At 43.7% G+C, this 24,219-nt stretch overlaps 2 protein-coding genes across 3 annotated transcripts in view; both read left to right on the top strand.

Moving 5' to 3' along the window:
- The first annotated feature begins 9,275 nt into the window (after positions 1-9,275).
- LOC111140682 (PAT1 homolog 2) lies at positions 9,276-17,473 on the top strand. Its single transcript, XM_022492895.1, has 14 exons — positions 9,276-9,318; positions 10,118-10,344; positions 10,715-10,795; positions 11,476-11,618; positions 12,132-12,209; positions 12,413-12,554; positions 13,836-13,956; positions 14,056-14,153; positions 14,604-14,657; positions 14,756-14,886; positions 15,029-15,188; positions 15,673-15,813; positions 16,641-16,738; positions 17,320-17,473. Exons 1-14 carry the CDS (start codon positions 9,276-9,278, stop codon positions 17,471-17,473), a joined length of 1,671 nt encoding a protein of 556 aa, XP_022348603.1.
- A 2,100-nt stretch (positions 17,474-19,573) lies between these two features.
- Positions 19,574-24,219, top strand: part of LOC111140645 (SPG11, spatacsin vesicle trafficking associated) — an 84,846-nt gene continuing 80,200 nt past the window's right edge. For both annotated transcript variants that reach the window (XM_022492845.1, XM_022492844.1), the window contains exons 1-3: positions 19,574-19,827; positions 22,513-22,697; positions 23,701-23,925. In XM_022492845.1, the coding sequence (XP_022348553.1) occupies positions 19,574-19,827; positions 22,513-22,697; positions 23,701-23,925 (664 nt within the window). The remainder of the gene's footprint in view (positions 19,828-22,512; positions 22,698-23,700; positions 23,926-24,219) is intronic.

The following is a 24,219-nucleotide window of genomic DNA, read 5'->3' as shown; positions in this document are numbered from 1 at the left end:
CATTCCATAACTGAAGGGGTGGGAGTTGGGCTGAAACCTGAGCTGATCAGGAGCTTTGGTCTTGCACCTCCCATTGCTGCCCTCGCCAACATGGCTTAGTCCCAACTACCCCTTCTGGACAATTTCACAGACACGACACGCCAAGTGGGCCAAACCACTTCTGCCCTCTCTGCTATCGCCAGTGTTAAACACAGAAGGAGAGGAACAGGAAGAGCCTTCTAGTCCCCAGGATAAAGGTCTCCCAAAGCTTTAGTTTCTTTCTACTTAGCCTGGTCCCGATCTATCCCTCAGATCTCAGTGTGCACCACAATCAATCCTTTAACAAACCTTCACTGAGCACCTTGCTAGGTGCTGGGCACTGGCCTGGCATTGGGGGAACATCTTTCTTCAAAGAGCTCAGAGACTCTGACTTATAGGTGTGCAACTAAAATTATGATTCCAGGAAAGCAATTAACTCCACCTGGAGGGGTTAAAGAGCATGCAGAGGACTTTGGTGCCACGGAAAGAATGTGGACTTTATCCCTTAGATCATGATATACGTACAGCGAAGCTGGGTTTTTTTGTTTTGTTTTGTTTTTAACTCGCTTGTCTTTGAGGCAGTTTTTGTTTGATATTTTAAAAAGCTTTACCACATAGCTTCATGTTATTTTCTAATTATAAAATTCATATTCATTATGAAAAATTCAGACTACAGAGGTAAGAATAAAAATAACTTACATTGTCTGTTAAGCCACCACCCAAAGATACTGCTAATGAACTGATGTTTGTCCCTAGACTTAGTCTATTTGTATACAGATATGAATATGGTTCTACATACAAAGATGTAATTATTCTGCATAGACATTTTTGCAAATAGGTTTTATTTAACTATATATCATGGGCAATATATCCATTTCTATAATAATAGAGATCTGTGTAGTTTTCTCCTGCTTTCATAATACAGTTGCCCCTTGCACAGCATGGGGGTTATAGGACCTCCCCCACAGTTGAAAATCTGCATATAACTTTGATTCCTCAAAAGGTTAACCACTAATGACTGGAAACCTTACCAATAATATAAACATTCAATTAACACATATTTTGTGTATATATTATACATGTATTCTTACAATAAAGCGAAGAGAAAAGAAAATATTAAGAACATCATAAGGAAAACACATAGTATTAAACTGTATTTATGGGGAAAAAATCCACATGGTTCAAACCCATGTTATTCAAGAGTCAACTGTATTTCCTTTTATGAATATACCATACTTTTTTACCCAATCCTGTATTGGGGACATTTCCAGTTTTTTCCTATTGTACCACAACCTCCATACTGAGATTGACCTCCATAGACTTTGTACCAGGTTACACTCCACTGCCCAATAGAAAGAGTGCTCATCTTTCCACACCCTTCCCTAAGGTAGTCATTATCATTGAAAAATTGCATCTCCTTGTTTGACTTCATATATTTTTTAAAGATTTATTTATTTTAGTGAGCACGCATGCACACGCAAGAGAGAGAGAGAGCACGAGCGCGGGTACTCACGCATGTGCGGGCTTTGGGAGCCGCAGAGGGAGAGAATCATCAAGTTGACTTCCCACTGAAGGCAGAGCCCAAGGCGGGGCTCCATTTTATGACCCATGAGATAAGGATGTGAGGTGAAATCAGGAGTCAGCTCCTTAACCAACAGAGCCACCCAAGGCCCCTTGACTTCATATTTTTTAAAAAGGCAGTTAGGTTGAAACAGTTCTTCACATGTTTGCTTGTTATATGTGTTTCCTGTTCAGTGAGTCTCCTATTCATGATTCTGTCAGCCAAAATCCCTAGTCACTGGGCGGGGTGCCTGGGTGGCTCAGTCAGTGGGCGTCTGCCTTTGGCTCGAGTCATGATCCCCCGGTCCTGGGATTGAGCCCCGCGTGGGGCGCCTGCTTCTCCCTCTCCCACTCCCCCTGCTTGTGTTCCCTCTCTCTCTCTGTCAAATAAATAAATAAAATCTTAAAAAAAAAATCCCTAGTCACTGGGAACAAACACTGACTAATGGAGCAGAGGAATGTGCTTAAAGAATATTTGTCAGGCAAATGTTACCAACTGGTAGGTGAAAGATACACAGAAGTTGATTTTATCATCTTCTTGACTTGTTTTTGTTTTTCAAAAAAAAAATGTTAGAAGGAAGAGAGCCCTGAGAGGGAAAAGGCAGGGGAGGGTTGGGGAAATGATGGCAGTCTGGCCTAAATCCCTTCCTTTCCCTGACTATGCTCCCAGCTCTGAGGACAATGGCCACTTTGGCCTGGAGGTTCTCAGCCATCTTGAATGAGTCTACCTCTTCCAGGCCCACAGCAGGGGTGACAAGAGCCAGGCAGCTCCTGCGGCAGCCTCAGCCCTCCAGGACAGTGATTTCCATCAGGCCACGTCCCTGATGGCCTTGATCAACTACCAAGTTTCAGACCAAATAGGATAGGATATTGATTTTTTTTTTTAAGATTTTATTTATTTATTTGGCAGAGATCACAAGTAGGCAGAGAGGGGGCAGAGAGAGAGGGGAAGCAGGCTCCCTGCCAAGCAGGGAACCAGATTCGGGGCTTGATCCCAGGACCCTGGGATCATGACCTGAGCTGAAGGCAGAGGCTTTAACCCACTGAGCCACCCAGGTGCCCCAGGATATTGATTTTCATCTTGCCTTTCCCATAAAACCTTAGTTTTTGAATAGAAAAAATCAGGTGAAGTACATACAATGGAAACTAATGTTGGTGACTGTATATTCAGTACCATTTCTGAAAAGTGACTTTCTCAGAATTATCCCTGGATATCATGGGAGGACAGGGGCAAGAACAAGAGGGAATGTATTACAGGCACAGATGTGTTGGATCTGAAACCAGAAGGTCTAGAACCTGGAAGATCATGGAACCATTATCATTGAAAGTTCCCCCTATAACGGGGTCCATGATTAAAGGAGCGAGACTGATACAAAGCGAAGGCCAAGCAAAGCTTTATTTTGCGACAAGCATCAAGAATCAAACCGAACGTTTGGGGCCGCGCCTCTTACAGAGAGGGCAACCTCTCTCTGATTCACAGACTAGCTTTTAAGGGCAAAAGCCATGTGGTTGGGCCTGGTCACGCACAGGTAGCCAATGAGATTGTAACACACAGAAGCTACACAGTCATGCTAGGTCACACATAAGTGACCAATTGAATTACAATTTACCCTATAGTAGACATTTGAACTAGCCTATCGCCTTGGTCAGAATTGGCACCCAAAAGGTGGGGCCCATACTCCTTGGTAGCTAGGGAGACAGTATGTGCCCCCCCCACCTCCCCCACTGATTGGATGTCTCCACTTGGCCTGACCCACCCTGTATTTGGGCTTTGTTACCTGGGACTGGTTTCCGGGACTTGTTTTTAAGTAAGACCCCTGGGAGAAGGGGGGCAGGGACAGTTTAAGGATTAAACAACAAGGTTATTGTTTAACCGGATGGAAGCGCTCTGGCTAAATAGGTCCTTACAATCATCATCATCATCATCATCAAATTAGGGTTAAGTAGTCATATCCAAATTCTGCTTAGAGTATTTGAAGCTCATGATAGAAAGAAATATACAAGGAAGCAACTTTGATAGAGTTGATTTCTGGTCCACAAACAATTTGGTGGTCAATGGTGTCACCCATTCAAGTTTTATGCTAAACCATTTGTTTGAAGGTAAGTAGAAAAGTAGAACCTGAAACTCAAACTACTTAACTTTTAAAAAAGAGGCTGAAAAATCCAGTAAGTTGTCACAGTCAAGACCAGTAATAGTCTCTTCCAACTTGTTTTCAGGAAGTCTTATGTGTGAAACAAATATAATTTAAATGTGAAAGGCAAGTCTTTACTTTTATCTAATCATATTTATTCAGTTGTACTTAACTGTGTAACAGAAATATTTTGCAGATTTTATATATAATACAATGAAGCCCTATTAACAACTGCATTTTCTGAAGTTTGAAAAAAAAATTTCAAATGTCACAGGTGATTTAAATAAATAGTGAGCCTAATTGCAACACCAAACAATCTGTTTTAAAAAGTTTCTCTTGGGACACCTGGGTGGCTCAGTTGGTTAGGTGTCTGACTCTTGATTTTGACTCAAGTCATGGTCTCAGGGTGGTGAGATAGAGCCCCATGTCGGGCTCTGCACAGGGCATGGAGCCTGTTTAGGGCTCTCTCTCCCTCTGCATCATCATCCCCCGCCCCTCCCCTCCTACCCCCATTTTCTCTCTTTCTCTCTCAAGAAAACAAATTTTTTTTCTCTTAACCAGGAATTTCCATGTAAATGTAGCAATTACAGATTTATCCCAGAAAGCTGACTTACCTGATTCTAGATTGAATATAGATTTGGAAAACAAAGTCTCAACTTCTGTCTGCACATGCACCTCTCCTATAATGTAAAAAGAAGCATAGTTTTGAGAAATAGTAACATTTTTGAGATTTGTATAACCAAATATTATATTGCAATGTAAAATACAGATAAAAACATAGTAGTTTTATATACCTAGCCTATATTCTCCAAAGGTCATGGCTATAGACTGAATACTTGTGTCCCCCCCCCCCCATTCATATGTTGAAATCCTACCCCAAGGTATTAGGAGGAGGGAACTTTGGGAGGAGATGGGGTCACGAGGGTGGATTCCTGAATTTATAAAAGAGACCTGAGCAGCTCCCTCAATCCTCCCTTTTACCATGTGAGGACACAGTGAGAAGGCACCATCTGTGAACCAGAAAGCAGGCTCTTACCAGACACTGAATCTGCCAGCACTTGATCTTGGACTTTCAGCCTCTAGAACTGTGGGGAAAAAAAAAAAAATTCTGTTGTTTATAAGCAATCCCGTCTCCGATATTTTGCTATAGCAGCTCAAATGGGCTAAGACAAAGTCGTACTTTTCTTACTTAAATTAGGACAATTTTTTTTGAAGAAGTGAATAATATAGTCAAAATTTCTCAGTCTTGGGGACACCTTGGTTGCTCAGTTGTTAAGCTATCTGCCTTTGGCTCAGGTCATGATCTTGGGGTCCTGGGATCAAGCCCCATAACAAGTTCCCTGCTGGGTGGGGAGTCTGCTTCTCTCTCTGCCTCTCCCCCCAACCCCTGGTTTGTGCTTTCTCTCTCTCTCCCTCTCTTTTGCTCACTCTCTCTTTCTCTCAAATAAATAAATAAAATCTTAAAAAAAACAAACAAACCATTTTTCAGTCTCAATGAGGATGTAGATTTCTGTGTTAACAGACATTCAGCACTTAGCCAAAGTATAGAATTTTAAAAGAAATGTGAGAGAAATTAGGAATCTTACTTTTATATTATTCATCAACAGTGTTATGTTAATTTTGACATAGTTGCTGTTTGGGTAGTATTGGTTATCAGGAGGCATGAAAGAAGTATTGCTAAAAGGATCTGGACTTAACATAAGTATCTCTTTTCCTGAGCCCTCAAAATCTTCAGAAACAATAAAAAGAATCTTCATCTAAAAGTTCTTTTAAGTAGATTCGAAAGGTAAATTTCAGATTGCCAGATCAAAGTAAACTTATTTTGTTTCCTTTTATGGTTTTTTGTTTTCTTTTGTTTAGTTTGCTATTTGGGAGCCTTACCTTTTCATGTAGGCAAATTTATCAGTCACTTATCATAGCTCATGAATTTGGGATCATGGTTAGAAGGACCTTCTCTACTTTACATTTTTTTAAAAGTTCACACTTTGAGTTTTTTTGAGGTTTAATTTTTTTAAAAAATATTTAAAGCCCTGCTCTATAAGAATTTATACTGGCATAAATGTGTCTTCAATATAGAAGTTTTTACTTTTTTAGTGAAATCTTTGTCTTTTATGATTTTTTTTTTTTTTTGTCTTTTATGATTTCTGTCATAGGTGTTTTGGGGTTTATTTTCTAGAATGACATTTCTTGGGAACAATGTGAAGAGTGGGCTGGAGTAGGACACACCCAGGTGACACACTAGAAACTCTATCCGAGGGAGTCTTTAAGGGGAAGGACTGTTTTTTTCATTTCAGTTCAGCTCAGTTAATATTTACTGAGAACCTACTCTGTTGCAGATACTGTGTTAAGTGCCGGAAGCGCAAAGATGAAGAAGACATCTATCCGTTCTCAAATGAGGGTGACAAATGCAGAAATAGAATTATGAGTCAGTGGCAGGTACAATGAGAAAATAGTGTAAGGACCAATGAGTACCCCTAAGATGGGCACCTCATCTAGCCTGGAAGGGAAGATGATATTTGAGAATGCTTCCTGGAGGAAGTGAAGCCTGAGTTAAGTCCTCCCCCTGCCCCATTCGGATATTTAGAAAGTTAGAATAAGACAATTTAATAAAGCATCTGAAATCCCCCTCCAATTAAAATAACTTCCTCTGCAAATTTGTTTTGCTTGTGAGATCCAGTGAAGAGCATACTATTTGCTAAGATACACATTTAATATCACTGAAAAGAAAGAACTGGGACAGGAAGCTGCCTTGATCAACAGGTGAATACAACTCCCAGAGCAAAGGAGAGAGGCCCCCAGGCCAGAGAGAGTCATTCTAGTGCACACTGATTATGAGAGAGGGCTGCATCAGAATTCTTCTCTCCCCACAGAGCCAAATGTAGCTCACTGGTTCTGACCTAGAACTAGAAGGCAGGGATCTTGAGGACTGGCGGCTGGAGAGGCAGATTTTAAGGATCTTATGCCTTCTGTAATGTACAGGAGATAAAAACTACTGAGGTGCTTCATTGGAAAGTGTCGGATCTGATGAAGAAACTTGGAAATCATCTTCATGGGCTAAGTAGGAAGATGTGAGAGGGTGAGATTGTCCAGGGATACCAAGGTGCAGAGGGCTTAATTTTGGGAGGGATTCTTGATCCCTTTGAGAATGTGATGAAACCTCTGGACTGTCTCTCCAGAAAAATGTCCCTTAACAATCACACAAGCATACAGAATTTCAGAGGACTGTCAAATTAAGAATATTCAACATAGAGGGGAAAGAGAAGAGGCACGAAGAAGAGGATATTTGGATGACGATGAGGAGAGTAGGAACTAGGCCAAAGAAAGATGACCCAAGAAGTACAAGAAGAGCTAGGAGAGTAAAGTGATGGGAAGCTGTAGGAGAACAGAGATGTGAGGAGGGCATGGGCAACAGTGTTAACTGCTGTAGAGACTTGAACTAAGTTAAGGACTGAAACGTCTTTTGCACTTACAGTTAAGAAATCGTTGGTAACTGTGAATAGTTTCTGAGGGGTGATGGGTAATGGTAGTTCCAGATTTGTTTTAATCCAAGAAGTTTTAGGGGTGGCGTCTGGGTAAAAGTGAGGGTAGGAGAGTGGCCTTGTATGTTTGCAGAGTACTAACATGCAGCTGAAAAATTGTCAACTGTCAGTAGAAAGGGTTGAGGAGCGCATGGAATCGTTCATCTGTTCCCTGGTGTCTTCACTGTGATGGAGTCAGAAGCCAAAAAGCAATGGTTGAAAGAACGATGTGAGTGGAGGAAGTGGAGAAATTTGGTTCATTGGTATGTGAGAGATAAAGGGCAGTTAAAATGAGAAACAAGGGGCACCTGGGTGGCTCAGTGGGTTAAAGGCCCCTGACTTCGGCTCGGGTCATGATCTCAGGGTCCTAGGATGGAGCCCCACATCGGGCTCTCTGCTCAGCGGGGAGCCAGCTTCCCCCCACCTCCCCCGCCTGCCTCTCTGCCAGCTTGTGATCTCTGTCTAATAAATAAATAAAACCTTTAAAAAAAAACAATGAGAAACAAAAGCAAGAAAGGGATTTTGTTTCTAAGAATGAACACAGCCTGATATAGTTAGGCTGTGAATGCCCCAAGTGGCTCTTCCTAAGACCTGGTCTCTACAACAGCCTCATAAATCCCTTCTGAAACACTGAAATTCACCGTTTGGTTCTTGGTGAGCTATTAGGAAATTCTTAACAGCTGAATGGCATTACCAAAAAAATCTGAACCCAACTCAGATATTTGAAAAGCTTTTCAGTACCTTAAATTTAAACTACTTAATTTCCCCCCCCTCACTCATCTCATTCTGATGTACAGCAAATCTTTTGAACAAAATTTTTCTTTAAAGGTACCAAGAACCACAATCCTATAACCATGACAATAGGGCCCTAACTAGCATTTTTGATGTAGAGAAATTAGCTTCATTTTAATTTTTATTCTGAAATTCTACAAAGTCATGTGGGGTTCATTTACACACAGGATGTGGGCGCAGAACCCAGTATCACTCAGGGGTTAGCTGAGGCTCAGGAGGGTTATAGGGTTTTGCCTACCAGCTGTACCCATGTTCTCGCCTTTGTTGTTGTCTTGTTTTCTTTTCGCTCCTGAGCTTTTGAACCAGTTTTCCATTAGAGTAGCCAAGAAGGTATAAGATTGTCTGTGTACCTCAAGCAAAAGTGTTTTAGCCTTGAAGATCTGTCTTCTAAATTCACAGGGGTGCGTCCTCAGTTAGAGCTGGGTAACAGACCTAAGTCCTGGGACCCCATGAAAGGCGAGCACCCCCAGGTGCTCTGCCTACCTGCTGAGATCTTGGTTGCCAGCAAATCTCAGGATTGCCTAGGGCTTTCCTATCCAATTGTGGTGGAGAAAATCCTAGGGATGGAAAGGAACATAACTTCATAAATCTCCTAGGAAAGGTGTGGAAAACAGGGGTCTTTAAAAAAAAACAAAAACAACTGCTCCCAAATATCAATCCCCATAAACTGTACCCACAAACTTGGGGGGTTAAAAAGTGCAGTTTATTTCTCTTACCCTTTTAAGAGTTGTCTTTATCGTTAGATTATATTCTCATGTTTCTATCAAGACGCAGTGGTTGCGGGATGCTGGCCCTTTAAGGGGGCAGCAGGGGATGGGCTGGGACTCTTAAAGCCAGGGCAGCAAATCAGCCCTGGCCTAGGCTGCCATGGCTAAACTAAGCAGAAAGGACAGCAGCAGTCAGGTGGTGGGTGTTGGCAACAAGGCAGCTCTTGTTGAGGGGGCCATGTGTATCTGTGTGGAAGTGCTTCTCCAGCTGCCAGCTCTGTTCCTCATTTCTGTCCCTTGGCAGGACAGCTCCCTGCAGCTGGGGGGTGAGGGCAGAGGCCGGGGCTTAGGGCAGTCTAAGAGCCCAAGGTCCTATTCCTTGAGACCCTGGGCTAATACTCCTCTGGCAACTTTGGTAGGGGGAGAGCATGGCTGTTTTAGGGTGCCATGCCATCCTTACTGAGGAGGAGGCTGTCTCTGGGTTTTTTCCCCTGTCTCAGGTTTACCTTCCAGAGGTGAACAGTGTTTTCTTACCAGAGGAAGGAGACATGGCGGAAGTCTGCCAGCCTGCAAAGATGAAATGCCTTGAAGGTACTGCTCATTAGGGTGTGGAATCTGGATGAAAAGCCTTGGGGTGCAGAGACTTGTTGGTATGGTTCAGTGGACAGATGTGGGCCTGGGTATCCAGAATTATTAGGAGTGACTTCCAAACTCTTCGACTTGCTGACTACATCACACAGGTGACTGAGGTCACTTTTCTTTTTTTTTCTTTTTAAAAGATTTCATTTATTTGACACACAGAGATCACAAGTAGGCAGAGATGCAGGCAGAGAGTGGGGGGGAAGCAGGTTCCCTGCTGAGCAGAGAGCCTGATGCGGGGCTCAATCCCAGGACCCTGAGATCACGACCCGAGCCAAACGCAGAGGCTCAACCCACTGAGCCACCCAGGCGCCCTGAGGTCACTTTTCTAGGCGCTATTTTACCCCCTTCATGGGGAAATGATCACTACAAGCCTTGCAGGACTGCTCAGAGCAGAGCACTGTGTGAAGTATCTGGAGCACAGTAGGATTTAATTGCAGTGAGTGCCTGTATCTGGCACTTGATTGGCTAAGGAGGCACTGAGAGGAGCTGTTAGGTCGGGGAGAGCAGGTGAGCAACGTGGGGTGCTAACTAATGAGGTAATTGAAGAGTTGTGGAAGGCAAAGGTGTTTGGCACCTGCCAGGTTCCATTTGCTCCAGTCGGGGGGGGGGGGGGTGGGGGTCAGGGGTAACAAGGTGGGGAACTGTTTGAAGGTGGTGCTGGAGATGACTTATGAACAGAAGTGTTCCTGAGAAGAGCCTCTCTAGATGAGATTCCTCACACCTGCATCCCCAACTACTCCCTCGTCAGGCCCCTACTTAAACCAAGACCCAAGCAAGTCCTGTAGTTCCTCAGCTCCTGAGGAGGAGCTGGTGTCTGCCTCCCATTTGGATGAGGAGGAAGAGCAAGAGGAGGAGGAAGAGGAGAATCTGGATCCAGATCTAGCCCCGGAGCTGGAGGAGGAGGAAGAGGTGGAAGAGGAGGAAGAGCATGACCTCGGGGATCCAGCTGTCCTCAGTGCTATCCACAACACCCAGGTACCAGGGGAGGAGGGAGTGGGGAGACAGTCGGCCGGAACTCTCTGCAGCTCACTGCCTGCCATACCCCCTGCTTGTGTTTGATCTCTCTGTGTCAAATAAATAAGTAGATAAATAACCTTAAAGAAATGAAATCACTCAGAGTCTCCCTCAACCTTTTCCTGAGATACCGGTCTTGCTTCTTCTTCTCCTCAGAGGAAGCTGAGGTCCTGACCCAGTTGATTTTTTACTGCAAGGGAGGGCCAGACCACCACTGTCTTGGATATTGGAAGTGACTGGCCTTCCTGCACTCCATACCCAACAGACACTGATAACTATAGAAGACACCTCAGGGGCTCATTCAAGCCTGTTTTCTTCCCTCCCATTCCAGAGAGGCCTTCTCAGCTCCTCTGGAATCAAGGCCTCTGGTGTGCTGGGGATGTCCCCTGCTTCCTTGCACTTTCTGTGGCAGGTGAGTCCCTCCATTCTCCATCCTGTGTCAAAGTAATAGCATGTGGAGAAAGAGCATGTGGAGTGTCCCTTAGTCTGCCCTTGACCTTGTTCTGGTGATGAAACAGCCCAAGTGAGGTGTGGGAGATGGGAGACACCCATAATGTAGAGTAGGTTGGTAAATGACAGAGGTGGTCCTGGGACAACTGGCCGTCCATATGGAAAGGACAAATGAGAGCTCTACTTCCACCTCCCTACGTTTCAGCAGATGAGCAGCATGGAGCAGAGGGCTAGAAAGAGCAGCTGCCCTCAAATGAACTGTGTCCTGAGAACACGACCTGGGCCAGAGGAGTTGCAGGAAATCCTGCAGGGAGAATGAGATGACCATTGCAGCTCTGAGGAAGGCTTCAGAGGAGTCCAAAAAGAGACAGACAAGCATTGCCCCAGGGGCTGAAGGCACAAGAGCCTGAATAAATGACCATCACAGGGAGGAGAGAGCGAGAAAGAGAGAGAGGTATTGACTCACCAGACAGGAAAGGCACATGCCCCCACATTGTCAGGGACTAAAGAGCTTCCCTAGGAGATGACAAACTCTGTTGGGTGAGGTTCTTGTGGGAGAAAAGGCAGGTGAGAAAAAGCAACAGGAGCAGCATTCTGTTGGTGGAGCTTCCCTTTTCCCAGACCTCTAAATTCTGTTCTCAGACGCTGGACTACCTTTCTCCAGTTCCTTTCCGGACTACCTTTCCCAGTGCCAGCTCTCCAGCACGGCACTTTGGACCTCAACTTCTCTCGCCAGACCCAGCTTTCTTCTGCAGCCTGCCAACCTCCTGGCTCCCTAGTTTCAGGTACTAGCTCAGGGTGCTGGGCACCCCAGCATCTCCCCCAGACTGAGCTCTTCTCTGGAGTTATCAGGAAGTAGTGGCTGAGGAGGGATGGGGCTACCCACCAGCTGCCACAGAAAAACACCTACAGAAACCTAGTCTTAGAAGTGTGCAGTGGAGTCCCGTCACTTCTCCCTCACAGAGGAGGAAGTGGAGGGCCCGGGGACTAAAGAGAACTTGCTTGAGGTTAGCTGGCACGGCAGAACTGAGATTAGGACTCAGAACTCCCAACGACCAGGCCAAATGAGTTTCTACTGTGTCAACATTTCCTGCAGCGCAACTGCAGGAAAATAGATCCTGGAGGGGAATGTGAGCCCTGCCGAGCCAGGGTTGCATGGTTTCATGTGGCTGACTTTGGGGAGGCACGCGGGTGGGTGGGGTTGCCTTAGATGTTCCCCTGAGCTTCCTAGAGGCTAACTGGATGGAAGGGTAGGGAGCCGAGTGCTTTCTTTGACCCAGCCCAAGTTTCTTTCTAAGTCTGCCTAGCCACCTGACCCAGCTCCACCCTCAGCACCAACGGATCCTGCAGCTGCAGCAACACAGTCGAACACCAAGGTAAAGCCTAGAAGAGCAGCAGGGTTGAGGGCAGCTCATTTGCATGCTGGGTATCCCCCCTCCCCCCACCCAGGGTTCCTGCACAAGACTCTCCCCATGTTGCCTGCCTCCTGTACTCTGTTCCATCCCTCCCTGCTCACCACTCCTTGGGAAGCTGTGGGAGGGTGGGTAGGTCTAAAGGAATGTTCCTTTCTGGCTTGAAGTGCCCCAGCCAAGAAGCCTTGGTCTCAGCAGCCAGACCCCTATGTTAACCTCATGACCCGAAAGGAGAAGGACTGGGTGATTAAAGTACAGATGGTTCAGCTGCAGAGTGAGAACCCCCACCTGGATGACTATTACTATCAGGTGAGCCCCAGCAGCTCCTCTCAGCCTCTGACCTTGGCATCCAACAGGCCTGGATTCCATGGGTCCTCTTGGATCGTTTCTCTAGCTCTTAGAGGGCCATGTCCAGTCAGGTGGGAGAGGCAGTCACTACAGGATAGGGGCCATATCCCAAGATGACATCCCAAGATCCTTCCCCTCTATTCTCCTGCACTTCAGACAAATGGGATTATTTACAATTCCCCAAACACCAAGGTTTTGTCTTCATCCTTTGCCAAGAATTTCCCTTATTCAGCCTTGAAATACGGACTTCTGTGGGTCTTGGAAATATCTTGTTATAAATGTTCACCTACTTTTTGCTTTTTTTAAAGATATAAAACACATGAACTTTATGAACCATGGGATTCGACTTGTTGATTTGAATAAATGCCAGCAGGCATATTAACTCCTTACCCTCTGCTCCCTGTCTTCCTTTTGCTTATGAGGCAAGCTTTGCTTATGGGTTTTTGGGTTATCTGAGCTGTGTTCCACTTTGTTTCCAACCTCCGTAAGCCCCCTACTAATGTTCCCACCTTTATCTCCTTCCTATTTAGACTAATTTCTTCCTTTCTTTCCACCATGCTTTAAAAACTCTTTCTGCCTGGATCACTGGAAGCAAAATACTTTTTACCTCTTGCTTTTTAAGCACTGCTCCTAAATGAAAGAGCTTTATTCAAATCCTTGTTTGCCTCACGGTCGGTGGCTTTATTTTAGCTTGGGATTTTACAGATTTCCTTAAGAAGACATTAGAGCTGCTGGGCCATTCTTTGGAAGCCTAAAACTGGCCTGGAGTGGTATTAGCTACTGGCCAATTGATAGTAGTATTATCTCTGTACTACAAACTGCTGATGGTCTTCGTGCCATCAGATAACTGTGATTTTTGGAAAGCAGAGGTAGGATCACAAAACTAGAAGGGGAGGGTGAAGGAAAAGTGTGCAGTATATATCTGAGGAAGAAGGAATGCAGGAAGGTTACAGCTGCTGATACGGGTTTGCTTGCTGGCTCTCCACGTGGCTCTCTGCCTTTTCATCAGATCTGGTGGTGGTGTCTAGCTCTTGAAGTCCTCAGTACGGAGACCCCAAGCCAGATGTCATGAGGCCCAGGGTACTCAAGATGCTTCAGAGTGGTTGGCAGGAGGTCCCAAGGGGCCAGGATCCTGTCTGGAATGAATGCAGTAGGAAAGGGTGTATTAAGAGGTTGCACTTGAGAACTTTAATTCTAAGTTCAGAAGATGAAGATACATTTTTCTATTCCATGGACACTCAGGAATATTATCAGAAACTAGAGAAAAAGCAGACAGATGAAGAGCTACTTGGGCGAAGGAGCAAGTTTGAATCACTCAAGTTGGTAACACCCTACATTCAGAAGGCAGAGGCTTATGAGTCAGGTATGACCAGGGCTGACCTGCTGGGTTGGGATGGACATCTGAGTAATGGAGGGTGGAAAGGGAAGGGGAATATGCTTCTCCTGACTCCTTTTTGTGCAGTGGTTCGAATTGAGGGTTCCCTGGGCCAAGTAGCTGTATCAACGTGTTTTAGCCCTCGCCGAGCTATTGACGCTGTACCCCATGGATCTCAAGATCAGGTAGAAGTGCTATCTTCCAACAACCTTTTTTTTTTTTTTTTTTTTTTAAATATTTTATCTATTTATTTGTTGGAGAGAGAGAGAGAATGCACAAGCAGGGGAAAGCAGCAAGGAAAGGCAGAAGCAGGCTCCCTGCTGAGCAAGGAGCCTGATGTGGTACTTGATCCCAGGACGCTGGGATCATGACCTGAGCTGACGGCAGACACTTAACCGACTGAGCCACCCAGGCATTCCTCCCATAACCCTTTTTTTTTTTTTTTTTTTTTTTAATCTTCCCTGTTTTGGAGAAAGGACAGGGGCACTCTCATGCTTGAGGTCAGATTTTGACTTAAGCGTGAGAAAGAAGTGTGGTCAGACTTGGTGTTAGCTTTTCCAGCTCTATGTCTAGCTTGCTTGAGGTCTGGGCTGCTGCTCTGAAGGTGTGGCTGATGGCCTGGGACTCTCTCCTAGGAGACAGGAGCTGCAAGCAGTCAGAGGCTTCAAGTGTTGGCCCGGATTGAAAAGGTGAGATAGCAACTCCTTAAGGATGAATTCTTCATTTACCCTTGGGAATGGGATATTTCTCAAATTGATCTCTTCTTTTCCCACCTTTGAATTCCCAGATGTTTCTTCAGTTGCTGGAGATAGAGGGCCAGAAGGACGGGCTGCCACAGCCCTGCTCCTCTGAACAACGGAACAACCAGATTGAGAAGCTCTTCCAAGCCTTAAAGACCCCAGAGCAGAATACTCTGGAGTGAGTGTGGGAGGCTCACACCTCCAGCCCAGCAAGGGAAAGATAAGCAAACCCAAGGGCTTTCCTTCTGCCCCTCCTTTCTGGCACGAAGCCAGAGCCCTCTATGCAGAGCCCTGAAAATGTCTTCCTTTCTCACATGTAGGGAGGCAGCAGATGGCTTCCTGCAGGTGCTCTCCGTGAGGAAGGGGAAAGCTCTAGTGGCAAGGCTGCTCCCTCTCCTGCCCCAGGATCGAGCTGTTAGCCTTCTTCTGGCAATCACCCACCATTTGCCCCTCCTCGTCAGGAGGGATGTAGCTGATCAGGTACTGTGGCATTGAGGAGAGAAGAGGATGGTTTTGTGCATGGGTTAGAGATCCTTCTTCTTCATCCTCTCTCCCATCCCCAGAGATACCCCAGAGAGTGCTGGGCAGGGAGAGGTGCCAAACCTGCCCCCCTTGGTTGAGGAGGTTATAGAACCAACTACTATAGGAACGACTGATCATCTTGAGTACAATGACCAAAAAACACAGACATGCAGTTGCTCAGGTGTGAGTGGGCTGTGGAGGTTTGAGAAGATGAAGACTCCCTGTGAAGTGTTAAGCCCCATATCTACCCTTCTTAGGGAAGACATCCTAGATAAGTGGGTATTGGAGGACTACTTAATAGTGGTTGGAGGGACCTGAGTAGTAAGTAACCCGACCAGGAAAGTACCAAAAGCAGGTCATCCAGAAAAGGGAATACAGGCAAAGTAGGAGGAGATAACGTTGTAGTGGAGACTGAGAGAGATACTTACTGACCTTTTTGCAGGCTCTACAAATGTTATTCAAACCCCTGGGCAAATGTATCAGTCACTTGACCTTCCATGAGCTCCTCCAAGGACTTCAGGGTCTAATGCTGTTTCCACCTGGCTCCTCAGAGAGGCCGGTCACTCTGGTACTTCAGAACCAGGTAACACAGTGGGAGGCTTTGCTCTTTCCACAGATGGCCTCCAGGTGGTATCACTGGCAAGGACTAAGCAACAGAGTATTACCTCTCCCTCTTCTCTGTAGTGCTTCTCCATGTCAGTGAGCACTAGGATCACTTGGAGAGCTTACCAAACACCAGTTCCTAGGTCTCACCCGCAGAGAGTCTCATTTAGTAGACCTGGGGTGTGGCCCATCCATTTGCTTTTCTAACAAGCTCCCTGAGGGCGGTGCTGATGGGAACCTCTAGAACAGAGGTCACCAAACTTTTTTGATGGTGTGTCCCTCTTAGTAAAAAGCTCTGAACCCTGTCACCCATGTGCTAGTCTAGAAGTCCTATACATGTCACATTACGCTAAGTACATAATAAATACAAGATAGAAAATTTTAAATGCATAGACTCTAGATGTGAAAGTTGATAATCTTTTAATACTCTAATGGATTATTTTGTGAACTCCTCTATGCAAATCTTTGTCTAAAGAATTGCTGCTTTAGTGGGGTCCATAAACTACCTGCATCAGATTCCTGAGTCTGTTCCTGATCTATAGACTGACTGCTGAGAGTAAAACCCACAAGTGTGCATTTAATCAACTCTCCACAAGGATCTTTTGGAAAGTTCAGAGCAGTGATATCCTTCAAAAGGTCTGAGAGTTCTTTGGCCAGCCATTGTAAAATCGGTTTTACAAGTGTTGAACTGCACTTTTACATGTGAACCTGCCCCCCCCCCCCTTTTTAGAGGGAAATAGCAGAGCCAAGGAAGCACAGAATGCCTCTTGTGAACTCTTTTGACCTTGCCTACTGTATCTCTTGCAGTTTGGAATATCTTTGCTCTATGCCCTACTAAGTCACGGGGAGCAGCTGGTATCCCTAGAGTCCTCCCTTAAGGAGCCCAGCAGTGATCATACAGCTTGGTAAGATCTTAAAGGCCTTGTAAATGCTATTTCAGTATCCCTGGGATGTATAGGCTGAACCTGGTGAGCTATTACCTGAGTGGTATATTCAAGTATTGGGAGGAAGTTGGACAGAGAAGAGAAAAATATCAGAGTTATAGCTGTTCTCCCTTCTCCTCTGTTTTTCCTTCCTTCCTTCTTTCTTTTCTAGTGTCCTAGAGTGTTGTTTTCCCATGGAAGGCAGTAGAACAATGATTAAGGGGACAAGCTTTAGAGTCAAACAGACCTAAGTTGGAATTCTTGCCTTTGTCAGCAGCATTGCAACTTTCAGACATGTTACTTCCCGTCTCTAAGCTTGTTACTTCATCTATAAACTATGGATTTAGGGATAATGATGATAATCAGAGTTCTTAAGAAGGAGGATATGTAAAGCACTGAGCATTGCCTGACACATGCAAAATATGCAAGTGTTCTCTTAACTGTTACAAGCACAGAGGTTGATAGTGGTAGTGGTGGAAAAATAATTTGGAACCTTGGCCTTGAGTCTATTTCCTGCGTAAATACGAAGACTCTGATGTTTTTCCATCTTCTCTGCCCTCCAGGACTGACATGGTGGTTCTGATTGCCTGGGAGATAGCCCAGATGCCAACAGCATCTCTGGCAGAACCCCTAGCCTTCCCCAGCAACCTTCTTCCTCTGTTCTGTCACCATGTGGACAAACCCTTGGTACAGCACCTAGAAGCTAGGATGGAGTAAGTGATGATAGAAATGAGGTTATAGCCCCTTGCTCAAGCCCTGTATAGGTTCTGTCATTTCTTTTAAGCCAAGAATATGGAGGATAACTTGTATTTAGAAGTAGTTCTATACACTTTAGCATTTACCCAGTAATCCATCTGTCTGGGTTAGGGTCCTGAAGCCTATTTCTTCAGCCAAACCTTTTAATTTATTCCCAGTTCCTTTGCTCATTAATCACGCTAAGCTACCTAAGGGCAAGGATTAATATGAGAAGCTGAATTGTTAATTGAAGAAATATTTGAGGGACAAATCTAAAAGTATGAGTGACATGAAGGTCACTTCTGTTCTCAGAATTTACCAGCTGCTGGAAAGAGTAATCAAATCACACAAATACTTTAGAAAATAGAATTGTTTACTGTTAAAAATCTGTTCTCTTTGTAGGCTTGCTTGAGTCTACTGATCCAGTTGTTCTGAAATACATATATGTGGGAAAATTTAATCATCAGACACTAGCAGTATGGGCTAGGTCTACAGGGATCCAGAGAGTCTGAGGACATTTTTTATGCCTTGATATATTGGAGGATCTCACCCAGAACATTTCCTTATGTTCTCCTTGAAAACCTGAATGATCTGCCTAAAACTCATGACACAATAAGATTTAATTAAAGAGATAATAGAATGATGTGTTGAAATTTGTCATAAGTTAGGAGGTATAATGAAAACCATTTTCTTATGTATGAATGCCTCCAAAATGTCCTTAATAAAAGGGATAAGGCCTGGTTATGTCTAACAATATGACCTTGGAAATTCCTTCTCTGCTGACTTTTTTTTTAAATAAAAAAATAGTGTTGGCCATAAATATTTCCCTTGGGATATGAAATGTTTGGTTTAAGTTGACAAACAAGGTCACGTATACATCAATCCCTGGAGTCCCTTTTATGAACTAGGCACCGTTTTAGGCGGTAGGGGAACAGTGAGCAGTGAAAATTCCCTGTTCTTCTGAAGCTTTCATTCTGGTTAGACAGGTACTGATGGCAAACATCAAGTAGTGATAAATACCTTGGTGAAAACAAAACTGGGTGGGGAGTAACTGGAGGGTAATGGTCCAGGAAGGCCTGTCAATAGCAGTTGCATTTAAGCTGAAAGTACTCCCTGTAGAGGCACTAGTGAGCACAAAGCTGCTAAGTGAGAAAAGGGGTGGGGGTGGAGGGTGTTAATAACAGTCAAGTAAAAATTTTCTAAAGGGAAAGCAAAATTTAACAGTAGTGGTTGGTGTAGTTTGAGGGAGGATTTCTTTTGAGCATGACATTATAGCATGTTCACATGATAAGGCACCCCAATAAAAGGAGAGAAAGATATGCAGGAGAAAAGAGAATTTTACAAAGTCCTAGAACAAGAGGATGTGAATCAAAGCACAAGTGGAGGGTCCGGCCTACTGGTTACCTATGTGGCCCTAGCTGATTGTGGAAAAGAATGTGTTAAGAAAAATACTGATGTTTATTAGAACCTCCCAAATTCCTCCTCCGCCCCCTCACAGGGCCCCCCCTTCCTCTTCAGCTCTGCTGGAGGCCTTGGATCATACTTCCTTGAGAAGACTAGTAATTAATTCGGAACTCTACCCACACCATCCCTTAACTACCCTGTTTCCCTACCCTCTACAAGACATATTATTTGACCTCAGCATTCAGGTTGATTTTCTTAGGATGGATCGGTCCACACTACCAAAGACATGGTACCACCCAGGGCCTGTAAACGGAAATAACAGCACAACAGGTAAAGAAAAAGGAGAGAGGCGGGAAACGGGTTCTAATAAAGGGTAAGCATTTAGAGGAAGAAGGCAGAGGGTAATGCCACGGAGTGAGTAAAGCTGCTCCAGCGTGCCTGAGGCTGCTAAACTTGGTGTTTAACTCTTCCAAGGTAGTTAAGTAAACAGGCTTGAAGCAAAGGCAGATGTAGCTTTGCTCGAGGAATTGGCGCTAGCCTCCTGAGGCCAGGATTGCAAAAGGCGGAAACAGTTCAGCGGTCCCTGGGAGAGTCACGAGGTAGCGAGAGGGTGGGCTACACGGCGCATGCCCAGGACGCAGCTGCGTTCAGGTGACCGGAAGAAATAACCGAGTCAAAATGGCTGCAGAAAAGGCTGCGGGGGGAGCTGCTGCTTGCGGCACCTGCAGCGCGAAAGCCATGGAGCGGGTTCTACCTATGCTGTTGGTGCCAGTCCCTGTGGAGGCAACAGGGCGGCTGGGATGCCGGGCGCAGTTGCACAGAGAGCAGGAGGTTCTGGGGAGCCTAACAGCTGCAGGCAGCCTGCAAGTGCTTTCCTTGGCGCCGGGCGGCCGGAGCGGGGGTGCCTGCTGCCTTAATGGCCCCTTTCGGCAGTAAGTGTTGCGGGAGTGCTGGGCAGTGGTGGAAGAGTCCGGAACCTTAGGCGGCTGGCCCCAGTGCTCTCCTCCAGGTGTGGAAGTAGCGGGAGAGGAATGACAACCGCGGGAAACCGCTCAGATGCGATCCGGGTGCCCTCTCGGAACCTTTTCCTAGCTTTGCAGCCCCACCCTCGCTTCCCTTTACCGGGGCGCAGATAAGGCATCCAACTCCTCTGCTGGCCGCGCACCCGGAGCAGGTCCCAACGTAGGGGTTCTTTCATTAATTCAACATAGGTTAATTAATTGCTATTGTGCTGTGCACCTTGCCCATCTTCCTTCAGTTAAATCCCTTGAAGATAGCACCTCGGGATCATCTCTAATTTGAATCATCTGGTAACTTTTTCTTGTGCCTGAAACAGCGACTTCTGTATACATGGATTAACCTCGCCACCCCTGCCGCCTCCTTGAAGGATAGTCTAGCTAACCCATTCATTTATTCATGCAACTGAATATTTATATTTATTACATTTTAGTGTAATATTTATTACACGCAAACTGTTACATAGGAGCAGTCTACAACAGCTCTTGTATGTGAAGCTTGCTTGATTGGGAAGACAGAAGACAGGGAAAGACAGAAAAAAACAATTATAATCATGTATTAACCTTCCACTTCTGTAACTCTTCATCCAGGAGTTAGTTTATGTCATGAAGTGCCCTCTGAGTCTTTGGGCTCTCTCTCTTTTTAAAAGTTTTATTTAAGTAATCTCAGGGCTCAACTCACAACCCAAAGTTCAAGAGGGGTTTGTTCTCCCACTGAGCCAGCCAGCACCCCAGGGGTCTTTTTAATAATAGAAAACGTTTAGAAACAATTTCCTAAAACATTAAGTAGTTAAGAGTTGTCTTAGTTTGGAATCTCCAGGTTTTGTAACAGTGTCTGACAGTAGAGATTTGTTTATTAAATAAACGAGTGCTTTAATCGTTTTACTCCTGGTCTCTAGTTGCTAGGAGGAAGAATCTCTCCATAGGAGAAGTTAATTTGTTCAACTGTGTTAAGTACCCGTGGACACAGTCCCCTAAAGAAAGGAATGAGGCAGAGAAAAGGAGAACTCTTTAGGTTTGAGAACTTAACAAAAGACACACACTTGAAATAATGGGGGCATCCATAACTGACTGTGTGAAATTAGTGGATTGAAGGAGGATAAAGAAGGACTTTCTATTTGAATTGGATTTTACTTTTAATTCAGGTGCTTCATGGGGTAAAAATAAGGACAAATTTACAGTATTCAGGGCTTGCTTATCTCAGAGTATATATGGTCCTTTTTTATATATGTTGAAATCACTGTACATCCTGTAGTTATTTTTACTGAAAATTTCCTGTCTTTTCGTGTGATGGTATAGTTCATATGCTGATGATGTCAACAGTGTCGCTGTATTCTGCCTTTTAAATACACCTTAATTTGTTTAATCTTTTTCATATTCAACATTCAGGTGGTTTTCCAGGTTTTCACTGTAAACAGTCAGGAATTGGGTGTTCATGAAAAATCACCAGTTTAGTATAAAGATAGAAAAGTAAAGTACGTCAGTCTTTTTCTTTAATAAGTACATTAGAGCACCAAGTCTGATTTTTTTTTTAGATATAAAATATACTCTTTAGAAAAAAAAGCTTTTTTTAAAAGATGAAACTTTATCAGCATGACAGCTTCCTCTCATTCCATTTTATTGTTTCCACAATTGGGCCCTTTTATTTTTTTTTAAATCTTTTTAAAAGATTTATTTATTTTAGAGAAGAGAGCGTTTGCTTGTGCACAGGGGTGTGTGGGGAGGGGCAGAGGGAAAGCGTGAGAAATCTCAAGCCAACTCCCCTGAGGATCCCAGTCCTATGACCCTGAGATCACAACCTGAGCTGAAATCAAGTTATTTGCTTAACCAATGAAGCCACCCAGGCGCAACCCCCCCTTTATTTTTAAATGTAATTTAATTTAATTTGAAACTGTAGCATCATTCATTAGTCTCTCCCCACCATTGTTAGCCGGTGTTAGTGTGTTGACATCATACTGCATAATTTTGTAACTCAGCTGTCCAGCATGGTAGCCATTAGCTACATGTGACTTAGTAAGTTTTGCATTTTTCCTCAGTTGCACTATTCACATTTCAAATGTTCAGTAGCCCCATGTGGCTGTTGGTTACTTTATTGGAAAGTGCAGATGTATAGAGCACTTCCATCATCCCAGAAAGTTCTGTTGAACAGAGCTCTTTTATAATATAGTATCTTGGAGTCCTCAAAGTCTGTAAATACAAATAGTCACTTTTAAAAGTCATTGAAACCATTTAAGTTAGCAAAAGCTATTTTGTTAATTGTACCACCTCTTATAAATAATATACATATTTGGTTGTTGAAACTTATCCTTATGATCGTTTCTTTAAACATTTCATCAGACCGGATTTAAATGAAGGAATAAAAGCAGCCACCATTTATTGCTCCCTGCCCTCTTTGCTCCACCCACTCCAATTTGTTGGCCTGAGGGGGTTCAGGGGGAAGAAGAGGGATGTCCCAGAACAATTTACATTCCCTTGAGTGTAGGATTAATGCTACTACCGTGTGACCTAAAGAATTGTTCTTTACTCCTTTTGCTCTTCTGCCCATTGCGGGTAAAAATTTTTGTGGATGATAGAATATAATAATCTACGCTTTTTCCTTAGCTTTGTATGGGAAGATTCTCGTAACAGCAGCTCACCAACAGACAAACCCAAACTGCTTGCTCTTAGTGAAAGTTATGAACTGTTAATCTATGAATTTGATTTGAAAGACGGAAGATGTGATGCAACCATTTTGTATAGCTGTAGTGAGGAGACCTTGCAAAAGCTCATTGAAGATCAAAATATCAGTAAGTATTTACAGGTGGTCTTTCAGCATGTTTAAGTCTGTGACATTACTATGTAATTTTATATACATTCCAGGGAAGGTTCTTAAAAAGATGAAATCGGGGAGGGAGATTTGCCTTGTCCAGTACAGTGGCCACTAGTCACATAGGGCTATTAAGCATTTGAAATGTGGTTAATGTAAATTAAGATGTCCTCTAAGTGTCAAATACATACCAGATTTTTAAGGCTTAGTATAAAAAAGTAAAATATCTCATTAATAGTTTTTGTATTAATTATATGTTGCGATGATATTTTGGATGTAATGGGGTAAATAATATGTAAAAATTAGTTTCACCTGTTTCTTTTTTCAGCGTAGTTACTAAAAAATTTAAAATTACATTGTGGTTTGCATTTGTGGCTGACGGTATTTCTATTGGATAGTGCTGATCTAGACTGATTACTCATCCTGAGGGCTGCAGGGAACAGAAATCAAAGTACTCAGGCTTCTGTATTTAAGGCAGTAGTATACTTGACACCCTTGATTTTAAGGTTCCTTCGTTTTTGTTTTTGTTTTTTTCTTTTTCAGATTTTTTATTTTTAAGTAATCTCTACACCCAATGTGGGGCTTGAACTCACATCTCCAAGATCAAGAGTCACATGGTCTTCTGACTGAGCCCACCAGCTACCCCCCTTCTTTTTCTTTAAAAAAAAAAAAAAAAAAATACTGATTGTTTTTGTGAAGTTCCTGGGATAAGTAGGTTATTTATTTATTTTTAAATTTTTTTCTAATCTTCTGGTGTGCTATAAGACTCTGGCCATAAACAGAATGAACAGAGACATTGTAGGCTGTCTTTGTTTATCCTCTTACTGACAAGTAATCACTTGCTTAGGTAGGTATGAGCAATAACTGCCTAGAGTCGGACAAAGTATTGTTTCTTCTTTGTTTCACCTGTTTGTGTTATGTTTACAAAATGAACTCTAAAACTGTGACCAGTGAGTTTGAAATAATCTTCTTTTGTTTCCTAGATATTTCTTTATTATCTTTGAGAATCCTGTCATTTCACAATAACACATCACTATTGTTCATCAACAAGTGTATTGTCCTACACATTGTATTTCCTGAAAGAGATGCTGAGATTGGAGTACTCAACTGTTTCACGTTACCCTTGCCTACACAAGCAGTGGACAGGATTACTGACGTACAGCTCTGCAGAGGAATTCTTTTTATTTTGAGTAGTTTAGATTGGATTTGTATCCTTGGCAGTAAAGATGGGGATATCTAGGGGAGGAGACTACCTAGAAAGATGAGCCTTTTCCAGGTTTTTAGTCTTAGGGACTGGACTGGTATATAGGCAGAATGTTAGTTTTTCAGTAAAACTTTCCAAGGAAAAAGATCTTTATGAACGTAAAATACTCACCTATATTGCTTTATATCCTATTGAAATATTTTCTGTTATGTACATTTTTTTCATAGTCACATGATCAACTTGTGTTCTTTCTAAATTACATATGCTCTATATTACCCATTTATTCAAAACATGCTTG

This window comes from Enhydra lutris, unplaced genomic scaffold, assembly GCF_002288905.1.
Source record: "Enhydra lutris kenyoni isolate GAN:26980312 unplaced genomic scaffold, ASM228890v2 scaffoldscaffold4, whole genome shotgun sequence".
Lineage (NCBI taxonomy): Eukaryota > Metazoa > Chordata > Mammalia > Carnivora > Mustelidae > Enhydra > Enhydra lutris.
This window is presented reverse-complemented; position numbering and strand designations above follow the sequence as displayed.